At 40.8% G+C, this 13,410-nt stretch overlaps 2 protein-coding genes and 1 long non-coding RNA gene across 3 annotated transcripts; all 3 read right to left on the bottom strand.

Annotated features, from left to right (window-relative positions):
- Positions 1 to 6: 6 nt before the first annotated feature.
- On the bottom strand, positions 7 to 558 carry LOC138135972 (uncharacterized). Its single transcript, XR_011161132.1, has 2 exons — positions 310 to 558; positions 7 to 255 (listed from the first exon to the last, which is right to left on the bottom strand). It is a non-coding gene; the product is annotated as an uncharacterized lncRNA (long non-coding RNA).
- Positions 559 to 1,084: 526 nt separating this feature from the next.
- Positions 1,085 to 5,187, bottom strand: LOC138135917 (lysosomal alpha-mannosidase-like). The gene is made up of 13 exons (XM_069054894.1): positions 5,026 to 5,187; positions 4,854 to 4,965; positions 4,570 to 4,651; positions 4,329 to 4,514; positions 3,952 to 4,279; positions 3,744 to 3,877; positions 3,284 to 3,691; positions 2,829 to 3,231; positions 2,449 to 2,771; positions 1,972 to 2,393; positions 1,790 to 1,920; positions 1,591 to 1,737; positions 1,085 to 1,538 (listed from the first exon to the last, which is right to left on the bottom strand). The coding sequence occupies exons 1-13, from the start codon at positions 5,122 to 5,124 to the stop codon at positions 1,227 to 1,229; spliced, it is 3,087 nt and encodes a 1,028-aa protein (XP_068910995.1). The 5' UTR covers positions 5,125 to 5,187; the 3' UTR covers positions 1,085 to 1,226.
- A 3,765-nt stretch (positions 5,188 to 8,952) lies between these two features.
- Positions 8,953 to 12,879, bottom strand: LOC138135901 (lysosomal alpha-mannosidase-like). The gene is made up of 13 exons (XM_069054871.1): positions 12,506 to 12,879; positions 12,350 to 12,458; positions 12,221 to 12,302; positions 11,990 to 12,175; positions 11,735 to 11,940; positions 11,418 to 11,685; positions 10,942 to 11,364; positions 10,486 to 10,894; positions 10,097 to 10,437; positions 9,633 to 10,051; positions 9,453 to 9,583; positions 9,257 to 9,406; positions 8,953 to 9,203 (listed from the first exon to the last, which is right to left on the bottom strand). Exons 1-13 carry the CDS (start codon positions 12,599 to 12,601, stop codon positions 8,997 to 8,999), a joined length of 3,027 nt encoding a protein of 1,008 aa, XP_068910972.1. The 5' UTR covers positions 12,602 to 12,879; the 3' UTR covers positions 8,953 to 8,996.
- Positions 12,880 to 13,410: the final 531 nt, after the last annotated feature.

The following is a 13,410-nucleotide window of genomic DNA, read 5'->3' as shown; positions in this document are numbered from 1 at the left end:
ACCGTAAATATTTTGAAATTTATTATTTCATGTTCAGCATTCACAACAGCGTTGAAGTCTTAAAAAAATTAAACAAAGTACAAAATTATTTTATGACCAGTGATTGATATTGAGATCTACGTCAATTGTTCTACTTGACTCATCTCAATAACTCACGTCCTGTTCCTTCGTAGTATTGGTCAGAAGTTTACAGCCAACCGAGATCGTCGTGTGAATGGGGCACAAGATGTACATTTATTTTTCCATCCACTAATGCTTAAAAATTTAGATGCGAGCTGAAAAATAGTCACGTGACAATTAGATACCTACTTTTTGACAAACAACAGAGTCCTTTGCTTGAATGTCCCCTTTGATGGGATTGGAGATTGTTCCATGGAAATTTAACAGTAAGACAGATGGTACGATCCAGAAATGCATTCTTCACTATTATCTACATACGATTATATAGTATCAATATTGAACAAATATATAATCGAATAACTTTATCAATTTTAATGAAGTGATAAGATAAAATATAAGTTTTTCTGATCTCTGCATTGAATCGTAAAATATTGTTTGAACAAGATATTACGTTCAATTGTTAAGGAGGTCGATTACAGAATGTGGAAAAGCCTAGAACATATTTGGAACGTTTGTCAAGAATTTGACATTCCTAAAAAATTTTATCTGTTCGACCATTGGAATTAATGAAAAGCTACATGGATTGTTTCTATCTCACTATCGCTTAATTAAGTAACTTTGCATATATAAAAAATTTTAATTAGAATTGCGTTAGTTACACGTGTTGTAGAAGTTAATAAATACCACACGCCAATTATTGTTTCACGCTAATAACCGTGAAGGTCTACTGCTACCGATAGTCGTCATTTGACGGTTTATCAAGAACGATACTTTTGTATCCAGCATTGAGAAGTCGTTCTGTTGCCATCATAAGTTTATTCTTTCTATACAAGAAGAACAACAAACGATCGTTGTCCTCTCAATTTTGATCAAGAATTTGCTAAGTTTGAATCTTGGATTTTTGCCACCATGGGAAAACCAGCCATGTAAAGCCTCAAAGTACTAGTTTATTATTAAAAAACAGTTTAAATAAGACACACAACATTTATTTAAATACGATATTGTTGATAATATAAATAATAGGATTGTTATGAAGGTGCTGAGGAGATCTTAAGTGTTGGTGTTCAATGTCTTCTTTCTTGGTCAACTTAAACCTTTTGCCATCTCTAAAACAGCGCATAAAGACTGGTGACAAACACGATCAAGATAGATGCAGCGCTGACTGCTCGGCTGCTGCTGGTATCGTCGCCGTCGGTAATACCATTGTCATGACCGCCGTCATTTGTCTTGTCCGTTGTGAAGATGAACGTCTTAATTTCCATGGGATTCAGCGTGACTTTAAGATCAGGAGCGTCATCTTTCACTGCGATCGATCTTGCGATTTTCTTCAAAGCTTTCGAGGTTGGAGCTTCTATCAGTTGGTTGGCACCTAGTGTGGTTTCCGACAACTCGGTGATGTTAAAGAGAGTGAAGAGGCCCTGCAAGTCGCGAAAATGAATTGCGAGGGATTTGCTTATCCGGAATGCTTACGGCCAAGTCAACGGTGGCTGCCGTCGATAAAGTGTCGTCTTCACCTTTTTCCAAAATGTGTTCCAATCTCAGGATGTAACTGTCTTTCCAGGGTTCCAGGGTCAAGATTTGGACGTTGTCCGGGAGGTCTTTTGCAAGACCTTTGAACTACAAGTGGAGGTTTAACGGATCGAATTTGGAAAATGTGTGACGAAAATACCTCAAATTCTACTAGTTCTTTTACTTTGTCCACCGTGTTCAGGGTTTCTCCGGTTGCGTCAGCAACTAGTACCAAAGGCGCGAGGAGTTTCTTGTGGGCCAAATCTCTCTCGAAAGCAGCAGTCGAAACACCTGCAAAGCATCAGTTATTGATTGTTTTTGGAAGTTGTTCGAAATGTTTACCACTCTCTGGTTTAGATTCCGAACTGCCAAATGTGAGGTAATGTTGACCACGAGCGTATAGACCTTTTCCAAATTGTTGTTCGTTTAACACTTCATCTACACCTTTATGATCATCAGCTACTTCCTTTCTGTGAACCATAAGTTCGATGACTCCCGGCTTTAGGACACTGCCTCCTTGGGCACGATCGTTCAAAACCGCAACTTCTATCTTTGCCGTTTCGTCCTTTACGACAATTTTAGAAGTGACAGGATAATAATTACTAGAAATTGGTTCTTCGGTGGCATCGTACTCATAATCACTTCTTTTGTTCAAAGTCCTTTGGACCTGTTGTCGTCCATTTGCATCGGTATAGAAGATATCTTTATTAGCAATACCGTCGATGGTGAATCGTGTAATCACTTCTTTTGATTGATTCTTGTCGCTGTATCGAACATGTACTCATTAAAATTGACAAACAAAAATTGCCGCAAACTTACAATTGAAGGTTTCCTATTAACCAATCAAATTCAACATATGCGTCGTCTTCAGTTTTATACACTCTAATAACTTGTGTTGCTTCGTCGCTTATAACTTGATGAACTTCTTCGACCAAGTCTCCTTTGACATACTTCTTTTCTTTAAAATCTCCACCAAGTAATGTTGCATTTTCTGGTGTTTTTTCTTCTGGTTCAAAAATATAAGCACCATCACCATGGCCGTGATAGTAGTAAAAATCTTGTTGTATTTTTATTTTCACTCCTTTAATCGTCACTGAAGCTAGTTTTCCTGTCGTGGCGTCAATGGTGAACTCAGTTGTCTTCTGCAATATCATAAATCATAAGTATTAATTGACTACCATTTTCTCAGATTTTCAAACCGCATCTCCAAAGGTAACCACGTCGTCTGTAATGTCTTGAAGGGGCTTATATTTCTTTGTATCATCCGTTACAGTTTCGACGTAATACAATTTAACACCCAACGGTGGCAAGTCTTTTGCCAAAAACACTATTTCTTTACTGGGAGTTTCAAATTTCGTTTCGAAATCAAACGTGTGCATTGCGTCCAATACGTCATGAGCTACTTCTCCATCAGCATCGGTAATCTTGAAGTTAGTACCGTTCACTGGGAGACGCACGTGATGAGAGACAGTCTTGGACAGTGGATTCTGGACGGCCACCAAGAACTTGTCTTTATTCGAAGCGTCGCAGATGGTAACATTTGCCAAAAGACAAGTTGACAATGCTAAATCCACAGCAGAATCGTTTTTCTTCAGGAGGTCACTATATTTGACGGTATTACTTCAACGCCAAGAATCACGAACAATCAACTCACCTGATGATCTTGCTTATTGAGTCTTGGGTTTTTGCTATTCCTTTGTAAAGCATAGAAGTGTAGTCGTTAGCAACGTCTTGCTTTTCGGTACCAGTGATGGCGTCGTGATGCTGCATCACACCCATGGCCATTCTCAAATCGACAATGTTCTTGTCGTCGTCTCCACCTTGTATTCTCGAGAAGGTCGTCAATTGTTTGACACTTTGCAAAATATTGTTGGCCACTCTTTCGAATCGTTTTGCTGTCGGTCTCGATGTAAAGTATCCCGTCCAAAACTCGTTTGCGTTTGATGCGTATGGGAAGAAATCGTCTTCTTTTTTTGTTAGAGTGGGTTTGGCGGCTGTAACAGCTTCAATATAGCAAGAAGGTGTTGAATATATGACGTTATAGTCAGAATCCTTGAATCCTCTAAAAATATTGTTTAAGTGTTTTTGCTACAGAGAGTATATATTTTAATTACTCTATGAGTTTGTCCATGCTGTTGAAGTTATCTTCGGCTTTTTGATACGTGAAGTCGTGTCCCATGGGGATCAAAATATTTTTTGTTTTGTAATAACCGGTCCATTCTTGAAGTATCGCAGTAAAATTAGCAACCTGCAAAAATATATTGTATTTATGTATTCGTTGTTGAATGATCAAAACTACTAAAGCAAATACTTTATGCTTACCACTGCTTCTACATTGTCATCATTAATCAGCTTCTGACTGCTGGCACATGTTGAATCCAAGCAAAGTCCCTCCGGCCAGGTGTAAAAGTCAGGGAACATTGTAGTAAGAATTGTGGAGTCTTCAAAATTTGGATTTGTGACCCAGTTGAAGTCCAAATTTTTGTCCTCGATCCTTGTACTTTTATCTCTGTAATCAATACGTCCAAGCACCAGACCTTCGAAACCGAGCTGTTTGGAAATCGAAGCGTGTTCTCGACTGTGGCCGAAAGGATCAATCTGCCATCCCACTTTGGGTCTTCCGCATTCTCCAACGGTGTCGTCCAAAATCCTGTTGATTAGTTGTAACGAATCGTCTTTATTCTGATCGGTTGCTTTACCTAAATCCCCAAGTAAATTGGTCGATGATGGACTGGTAATGGGCGGCTGCTTCATCGTTCATCGACCACCCTCCACCGACCATTTCCAGTTGTCCAGAGTTGACCAAATCTTTTACGGCGCTGCGGGTCTCCTCGTCCTGATCGTTCCACCATTTCCAAAAGAAAGCTGTTTCAACTTGGATGTATCTGCGAAAGGAGAGATGCGTTTAGAGATCTTCTGGTGCATCAGGAAGAAACTTACCTTCTGTTTTTGTTCTTTTGGAGAGCTTGAATCGTGCTGTCCAGGATATATTGGACTCCAGCGTTTTTGATTTCCTTGAAGTCTGATTAAAAAATATTGACACTTTAGCATATCGATGGGAGATCGTCAGATGCGTAAGTGCGTAGATAGACAATTAAAATGCCAACGAAAAGGTAAATAAGATTTGTATCAGGATCGCAACAGATCAATTTTTTTTAAATCAGTTGTATATTTTTGTTCTGCTATTCTAGACCAAAAAATATAACTAATCAATTTTAGCTTACCTCCGGTTCCATTGTAATAGCCTTCGAAGGTTTGCAGCCAGCCTACATCGTCATGGGAGTGTGGTACAAGATGAACGTTGACTTTCTTCTCGTCTAGCCCTTGACAGGCTGACTGCAAATCAAAAGTACAAAATAGCAAAAATTGTTCTGTGTCTGATTAACGAAAGCTTACCACACACTCGGTAGCGTCATCTTTCGTGAGGGGTGTGGAGTTTACCCACCAAATATTGAAAAGCACAAACGCCGCTATCAAACCTCTGCCGCACTCCATGGTCCACTAATTACAAAGCAGTACCTGTAATTGCTCTGCTCCTTATTTATCGAACGAAACGCCGTGAATCATGTAACTTTTTTGCATATCTGTAACGATCAGAAATTGGGATTAATTGGAAGATAAGATAAAACAAAAAAGTTTGGACAGTGTTTCACCGCTGGAGTATCGTCAAGTTCTATTTTTGTTATATTTCGCTGAAAAGTAGAAAATTCCGTTCCCAAAATTAATCAGGATATCGGGAGGCTTTGCAAATGCGTTTTAGCGCACTTCGCTAAGCCGCAAGATTTTGTATTCATCGCCGATTCGCAGATGGTCCCTTTATCTGATTTCGGTGGCCCTTCTGAGTGTTCATTGTTGATTTTTTTTCATTCGAGGATTGTCGGATAAAAAATGGCCTAGTATTTTTTACAGCTCTTTTTCTTAAGAGCTTCGTGCAATACCATCTCATGAATTTTTTCTCCTTTGGTACTTGAAATATTTTTTAATAATGATGACTACTGCACTAGCACCATTCCAGGAAGTTAAGCAACGTGGGGCGCGGTCAGTGTATGGATGGGTCACCGCGGGGACCGCGTTCCGTTGTAACTTCAGTACTTCCGTCTGTAATCCGTAATGAATGAACTGACATGGATGTCGTGTAAAAAGAAAATAAAATGACAATATAAAAAAATGGAATAATCATCATTTGAAAATAAAATAAATCCGGCCTCGATACAGTGCCCTCTTGTTATCTATTTCCTCCAGATGTGCTCTTAATGAAATCTTAGTATTATGCTATTAAATAACCGATAGTTATTTTGTAATTAACAAAATGAAGACATTTCCTTCATGGTTTGAATTATTATTAAATAATAAATTTGAATAAACTTGACATCATTATTCTTTTTATAATGATAAAAGTAATTACAATACATACCTAAGCAGGTATCTGCTAACGTAAATCAAGGTTTATCGATAAGTCACTTAAGTTTTGAATTACAAGAATTGATGAGTACATTTTTGTAAATAAATTTTTGCACACAGCTTTGAAAAATAGATAAGATTTTCGCTTGACCTTTAATTGAATTGTGGTATCAAAATCAGACAACATGATTTCACCAGTAGTAGCGTTTCTATGGAATTTTGGAAATTTTTTGAATAGAGCTAAATGATTTTTTTCTATAGCAGATGTTGTCTATTCAAGTCAAAATGTCAAGTAGCATTTTAACCGCAAGGGTGGATAAAGTGCTACTTTAACAGCAAGGGTAGATAAAGTAATTTTTTTTATAACCCTAACAACGCTCCTACTAACGAGATTTTAAAACCTGACACGATTAGTATTGATTAAAAAAAAAAGATCTGTCAAGAATATCTTTCGTAATAGGTACGGATATCAATAATTTTTGCACGTTGATGTTTTTGTGATAGAATGAAGAGTCCTATTTGATCAGAAAAATTTAGAAAAATCTCGAGCACATACACGTGGCGCTTATTGATTATTACTATTATCTCTAAAGGACAGTGCACTCCATGATGTAACGGGATCGTCTCATTTACAAAATCCAAGCGATTTATTTCCGATATCAAAAATTTGTGAAAATGATTTCAAAAGCATTTTCATTTTTAATTTGCAAACATTCAGCTCGGTGGTCGCAAGGCTGTCGGAGACAGTGCTCCGAGGTCGCGGTCCCGACGCTAGTGGGTTCGAATCTCACCGAAGGGGGAGGATTTTTTCCAAGGAAGGAACCTCCGCCGGGCCATGGATGTGTGTGTATGTCTTTCAGGGGCTGACGGTAGGGTGGTGGAAGGAAGAGTCTTCCGACACCACCGCGAGGTCAGCAGAGTTCAAATCCCAGGCCAGATGGACCTCCCATGGATGTTTGTGTTGTATTTCGTGTTGTGTTGTCTAGAAAGGAAAAAGAAGAAGAGAAGGTGGGCGTGGGTGGCCGGGGAAAGTACCCTGGAGCCCCGCCGCACATAAGGGAAAAAAAAGAGAGAAAAAAACAAGCCGACCGCAAGGTACCCGATAGATCAGTACGGTGAAAGGAGAAAGGCTATAATTAAAAAAAAAAACGTTTTCTTTTTTTTTTTTTTCGTAAGTAGGTAAGTTTTGATGTAGCGATGAACAGGGGAACATATTTTTAACCGTGACTTTATTAGTTCATTATTTATTTTTCTCTTTGCAGTATTTATATAACCGGATGTACACATTTCTAGAAATCCTCATTGCGACATAGTGACTCCACAATAACAGTACATTTTAAACACTCATAGATTGTGGTTACGAAAACGTTTTGTATTAGTGATGAACGTCAAAGATAATTGCGTCGATCTATCATCTTGAAGTTTGACCAAATTCAATTGAAGTAAATTGTTTACGCAAAAACAATTATTAAAAAAAAAGTATCGCATTTAATTTCGCCCAAAACACCGTAAATACTTTGAAATTTATTATTTCATGTTGGTTTTTTAAATCTAAACATTAAAATATTAATTAAGTTGACACTAATATTTCTTTAACATATTTTCCTTTTTTTTTTGAGCTGTGTAAATACTACTGCTGTAATACCTGTCCCTTTCAAAAGTCACAAACTATAATTTTGTCCCGTTCAGACATCAAAGAGTATGCTTTAGTCCCATTCAGAAATCAAAAAATATAATTTATTTCCATTCAAAAATCGGAAAGCATGATTTAATCCCACTTAGAAGTCAGAAAGTATGATTTGGTCCATTTCAAAAGTCAGAAACTATCATTTTGTCCCGTTCAGACATCAGAAAGTATGCTTTAGTCCCATTCAGAAATCAGAAAATCATTTATTTCCATTCAGAAATCAAAAAGCAAGATTCGATTCCATTCAGAAACCGGAAAGCATGATTTGAACCCTGTTAGAAGCCAGAAAGTATGATTCAGTCCCACTCAGAAATCAGAAAGCATGATTTGTAAAATAATTGTGTCTTTTGCACAAAGTAGTTTATTTTACATTTGGCGCTTTCAGAACTTGCACACATGTATTTTTTTCTTTTTACTTATTTTTCCATTTTACAAAATGTAGTGATGGCCTGGTACAGGTTGCGTAACCAAAACCGAGGGAGCTGGTGGTTCAATGTTCGAGGACATTTGTGGCATTTTCATTAAATAAGTTAATTACACATTCATGTTGTATTATCTGGGAAAAAATGTTCCTATCGATTTTCACAGAAATAGCCTTTTATCGCATGTGGCCAAATAATATTAGCGTCGCTCGCGTCCCCGGATTGATAAAATAATTACTGCTCAACTGCTACTTCAAAAACTTCCAATAAATCAGCAACGGCACATGTTTCCATTTAAAAAACAAAAAACGTCATTTTTTGTTAATTTTTTTCCAAAAAATATTGTCACGCTCTTATTACAACAATATTTTTTACTCGACGGTATTTATTGAACCAATCACATTAACAATTATTATCTCTACAACCAGCAATACTCTGCAGAACTGTGCCTCACGTCCTTTTTGCACCAAATCGACCTGCTAAATTATTAGATTTGACTCCTTAACGATTCTTTCTCGTTTCCATGAAATCTAATTTTGCAATCGCGGGTTTTCTGACTTTAATTTGCTTAAAACCTTTGCCGGAATCGGATTATCCCAAATCAATTTTTTCTCATTATCATAATCATGCTTTACACCTGAGCGAAAAATCCCGCAAAAATTCGTTACTCGCGGTCCAACTGCTTAACGATTTTAATTACCTAAACCGCCCTTTGATCCCGCCCCTTCGGTGTGCACAAGACGGGAATTAATTGATTAATTAAACTTTTAATTATTAACCCTTTGGGGAGCGCTTGTCAATAAAACCAATCAACAGGGAGAAAAATGTATTTGTGATAAAAAATTACTTCCACAATTTTATTTCTTCGTAACTTTCACCACAAAAGTTCTGATTTGCATCGGGTTTAATTCAATTTGTGACAAATCCTTCGGTTCCAACCTGGATGGGGGCGCGGGGATTCCGTTCCAAATCAATTTTTCTTCATTGTTGTAGTCGTCTAAGAATTGATTGGCGCCGAGGGTTGTTTCGGTGATATCTCTAACCTCGAAACTGGCAAAGAGACCCTGAAACATATTTTCGTCGAAATTATGCAAATTTAAACACTCGAGCAATTTACCGCCAAATCGATCGTCGTGGGTTGAGACAGCACATCGTCTTCGTCCTTTTCTAAGATGTGTTCAAACCTCAAGACGTAAGCGTCGTCTTTCCACGGCTCTAGAGTTAACAACTGGACATTGATCGGCAGAGGTCTTGTCAGTCCTTCAAACTGCGACACAAACTTACTTTTTGGTACCACTTGAGTCAACATTTACCTTGAAATTCACCACATTTTGTACCTTCTCCAGCGAGTCAAATTCTGCACCAGTAGCATCAGCGAGCAGTACCCAAGGCTGCAACAACTTCCTTTGGGCTAGTTCTCTCTCGAACGCCGCAGTAGACAGCCCTAAACAACTCCACTAGAACTGGTACCAACTCCCCAATTCACCAATTACCTTCGCTAGCAGATTTAGTGGTACCGAAAGTCAAATGGTGTTGGCCCCTCACGTACAAACCCACCCCGTACTGCTTCTCGCTCAAGATTTCCGCAACCCCAAAACCATCATCCCTGGTGCACACTCTGTGGATCATCAGTTCCACCACTCCTTCGTTCAAGCTGGTACCACCTTGAGCTCTGTCGTTCAAAATCGCCACCTCCAAGTCTTTGAGTTCGTCCTTGATGACGATTTTGGAGGTCACAGGGTAGTAGTTGCTCGCGACTGGTTCCTCGCGCGGGTCGTAGTCGTAGTCGCTTCTCGTATTCAGTTCTCTTTTGATTTGTTCTCGTCCGTTGGAATCCGTATAGAAAGTACCTTGGTTGGAGAAGTCGCTCACCGAGAACCGCGTGATCACTTCCTTTCCTTTTTGGTCCACGCTGCAAAACGCGATTAGACCACATTTCCACACTTGATGGACTTACTATCGGACATCCCCAACTATCCAGTCGAACTCGACGTACGCGTCGTCTTCGCCTTTGTACACTCGAACAATCTGCGTGATTTCGTCGTTCAAGACTTGGATAAACTCGTCGACGAGACTGCCTCTTGCGCTCTTAAAATCTCGAAGGTCGGTAGTGATAGGGATTGCTTCGGTTTGCGTTGGCCTAAAAATATACGCCCCGGAGGCGCGATTTTCACTACCGCCGTTGTTTCCATTGGAACCGGTGTAGTAGAGGAAGTCTTGAGTGATGTTGAGTGTCTTTCCTTTGATGGTGACCGATTTGAGTCTTCCACTGGTGGTGTCAACACCGAACCCGTTGGTCTACAACAAAATCATGTCTTCACAATTCCACGAGTTCGTCGCCACAACCTCTGTTCCAAAATAGTTGTCGTCTTGGGCAACTGTCTCGAAGGGCTTGTACGCAACTGACGGCGCAGCAACTTTCTCGACGTAATACAGTTTGATTCCTAGTGGTGGTAGGTTTCTTGCAGCAAACACCAGTTGCTTTGGGCTTGGTTTCACATCTTCTTCCACATAGTCAAAGCTGTGGATGCTGTCGAAGACGTCGTAGAGCTCCTCTCCATCAGGACCTGTTATTTTGTAGCTGTCACCATCTGCTGGGAGTCGCACGTAATGCGTGACCCTCCTCGAGAGAGGGTTTTGTACTGCTACCAGGAACCGGGCTTGTTGGGAGACCAAGCAGATGCTGACATTCGCCAAGAGACAAGTAGACAGTTTTAGGTCTAGTTCTGCACCAGAATCCTTCTTCAGAAGATTCCTACAAGAGCGCGTGTCTTTGGTTGTACTGTATAAACTCCTACGTACCAGACTGTAGTTCCCACAGGAGCTTCCGCTTTTTTCAGAGCTTTGGTCAGCAACCTAGCGTAGTCATTTGCTACTGCTTGCTTCTCAGTACCTGTGATGGCGTCGTGATGTTGCATTATCCCAACAGCTTCCCTCAAATCGTTCAAACTGTCGTCGACGTCTCTCCCGTCGACTTTTGCCAACGCAGCCAACTGTTTGGTGCTCTGGAGGATGTTGCTCGCTTGTCTTTCGTACCTTTTGGAAGTGGGTCTCGAGGTGAAGTACCCGGTCCAGAAGGCGTGGTTGTCTGACGCGTACGGGAAGAAATCGTCGAGTTTCCTATTGAGGTTGACAGAGTTCTTGGTGAGTTCGTCGTTGACAGCTTGGACGTAGCACGAGGGAGTGGAGTAGAAGACGTTGTACTTCTTGTGGTCCTTGAAGCCTCTGCAAAACGATTCGATCATTCCACCCTGGAGTTTGCAGATTTGTACCAATACTTGATGAGTTTGTCCAGATTTGAAAAGTTGATTTCTGCCGCTTGGTAGTTGAAATCTCCGCCCATGGGGACTAGGATGTTGGACGTCTTGTAGTAGTTCTTGTACAAGCTCATCCGCTGCGCGAACTGTTCCACTTTGTCTCTGAGGTTGTAGTCAGGACTGTCTTCGTCGTCGTTGATCAGTCTGTCGGTGCAAGTGATATCGAAGCAAAAACCTGACTCGGAGACGTAAAAATCGGGAAACATGGAAGTGAAAATGTTTGCATCGTCTGAAACTTGACGTTACTAGAGTGGAGAGAATGGAGATGAGGCGATTACCCAAATTGGCACTGGCTTGCCACAGGAAGTCTAAATTGGAGTTGACTCTTCGGTTGTCTTTGTCTCTGTAGTCGATGCGTCCGATGATTAGCCCTTGAAAGCCGAACTGGGTCAAGAGGGAGGCGTGCTCCCTGCTGTGCCCGAAGGGGTCGATCTGCCAGCCGATCTTGGGCCTTCCGCATTCTCCCAGGGTGTCGTTCAGGATCCTTGAAACAACAAGTCTTAGCGAACAGTTTGGGATCGATGCGCGTTTACCGGAAGCCCCAAGTGTACTGGTCTATGGTCGAGTGGTAATGAGATGCCGCCTCATCGTTCATGGACCAAGCCCCATTAATAATCTCCAATTGGCCGTTATTAACCAAATCAACGACGTCCTGCCTGACTAGGTCGTTTTGGTCTTGCCACCACTTCCAAAAGAACGCGCTCTCCACCTGGATGTACCTTGAAGGACGCGGATAACTCGCGATTGCACTCATTATCGATTACCTTCGATCCGGATGGCTCCGCAGAGCTTGGATCGCCGATCCGATGATGTACTGCACGCCGGCGTCCGCGTAAGTGTTGGAAGCTGCGATTCGAACGATTTGGTCACCGACTTTGCACCGATTTACTCACCTCCGGAGCCGTAGTAGTATTGGTCGACGGTCTTCAGCCAGCCGACGTCGTCGTGCGAATGCGGGATCAGGTGGACGTTTGTCTTGCCCTCGACGGTGGGCCGGCAGGACTGCAAGGACTCGGACATGAAAGCAGCGGGAGCAACGAGCGACTTACGTTACAAGTGGCCGCCTTGGGTTTTCGCCTCGCGGGAACCGCCGCCGCGAGGAGCAGGTTCAAGGAGAGCAGAATAATTAGTGCTCGGTGATCCATCGTTCAATCTGGTGTAATTCACTTTACATGTTTGGTTTGCCTTATATGGTCGACTGGCGCAGCTCACCGCAACACTCGAAATCAGAGATTATCGGCGGCGATGGCGTTTTTCCCACTTTTACCGGTTATTTGTTGCTGGCTTGGATGCAACCTGACTGGACGCGGTTTTTCTGCTGCCGCTGCAATCTAGGAGGGGCATGCACATTGCACGCAGCCACAATTGTTTTGAAAATTCTCAACGGAAGTTGCTTTCATGCCACGTCAAACCACTATAATCTATTTTTAATCTCCCATCGACAAACTTGAACCTTGAGGTGATTAAAATTTTTTGATTTATTGTTAATGATGCGTTTCTAGGCTCATTAATTCACCGAAAAGTTGCAAAACTGGTATTGAATTTGTATTATTAAATTGCCATGCGATTTTTACTCCTTTTTTATCGAAAATTTGTAATCGAAAGTGTGTTTTAATCGAACGAATAATTTTTATTCGGTTTTACCACGCCAATGATTTTTAATTTAGACGACGTTGTCAATCAACGCGATTTCAATCGAGCCGTTTCCGTTGAAAGCTTCGGTCACCAATAATAGACAATGATCTATTTGAGGCAGGAAATGCGATCACAAGGGAGCTTAATGGGAGAACTCACAATGTCAAATGCTTTCTTGTATTTAACGTTTTAGTGTCGTTGCTTCGAAGCCGTTTTTAAAATTATGCCATCCTATCTTTACGGCGAAACTGAAACGCTCAAAAGAGATAACATTTTATGACTAATTACGCCTTTAAAAATAACATAAAATTTTATAAAG

The sequence above is a fragment of the Tenebrio molitor genome, chromosome 1 (assembly GCF_963966145.1).
Source record: "Tenebrio molitor chromosome 1, icTenMoli1.1, whole genome shotgun sequence".
NCBI lineage: Eukaryota > Metazoa > Arthropoda > Insecta > Coleoptera > Tenebrionidae > Tenebrio > Tenebrio molitor.
The sequence above is the reverse complement of the archived record's forward strand: the minus strand, read 5'-3'. Positions and strand labels throughout refer to the sequence as shown.

Bases quoted from the DNA above. Each gene is read 5' to 3' on its own strand.
- LOC138135917 (XM_069054894.1), bottom strand. From the start codon at position 5,124: ATGGAGTGCGGCAGAGGTTTGATAGCGGCGTTTGTGCTTTTCAATATT. The intron at 4,966-5,025 runs GTAAGCTTTCGT...TTTGATTTGCAG, and splicing joins ATGACGCTACCGAGTGTGTG to TCAGCCTGTCAAGGGCTAGA. The intron at 2,394-2,448 runs GTAAGTTTGCGG...TGTTCGATACAG, and splicing joins TTAATAGGAAACCTTCAATT to CGACAAGAATCAATCAAAAG.
- LOC138135901 (XM_069054871.1), bottom strand. From the start codon at position 12,601: ATGGATCACCGAGCACTAATTATTCTGCTCTCCTTGAACCTGCTCCTC. The intron at 10,052-10,096 runs GTAAGTCCATCA...CGCGTTTTGCAG, and splicing joins ATAGTTGGGGATGTCCGATA to CGTGGACCAAAAAGGAAAGG. The intron at 9,584-9,632 runs GTAATTGGTGAA...GGAGTTGTTTAG, and splicing joins CACTAAATCTGCTAGCGAAG to GGCTGTCTACTGCGGCGTTC.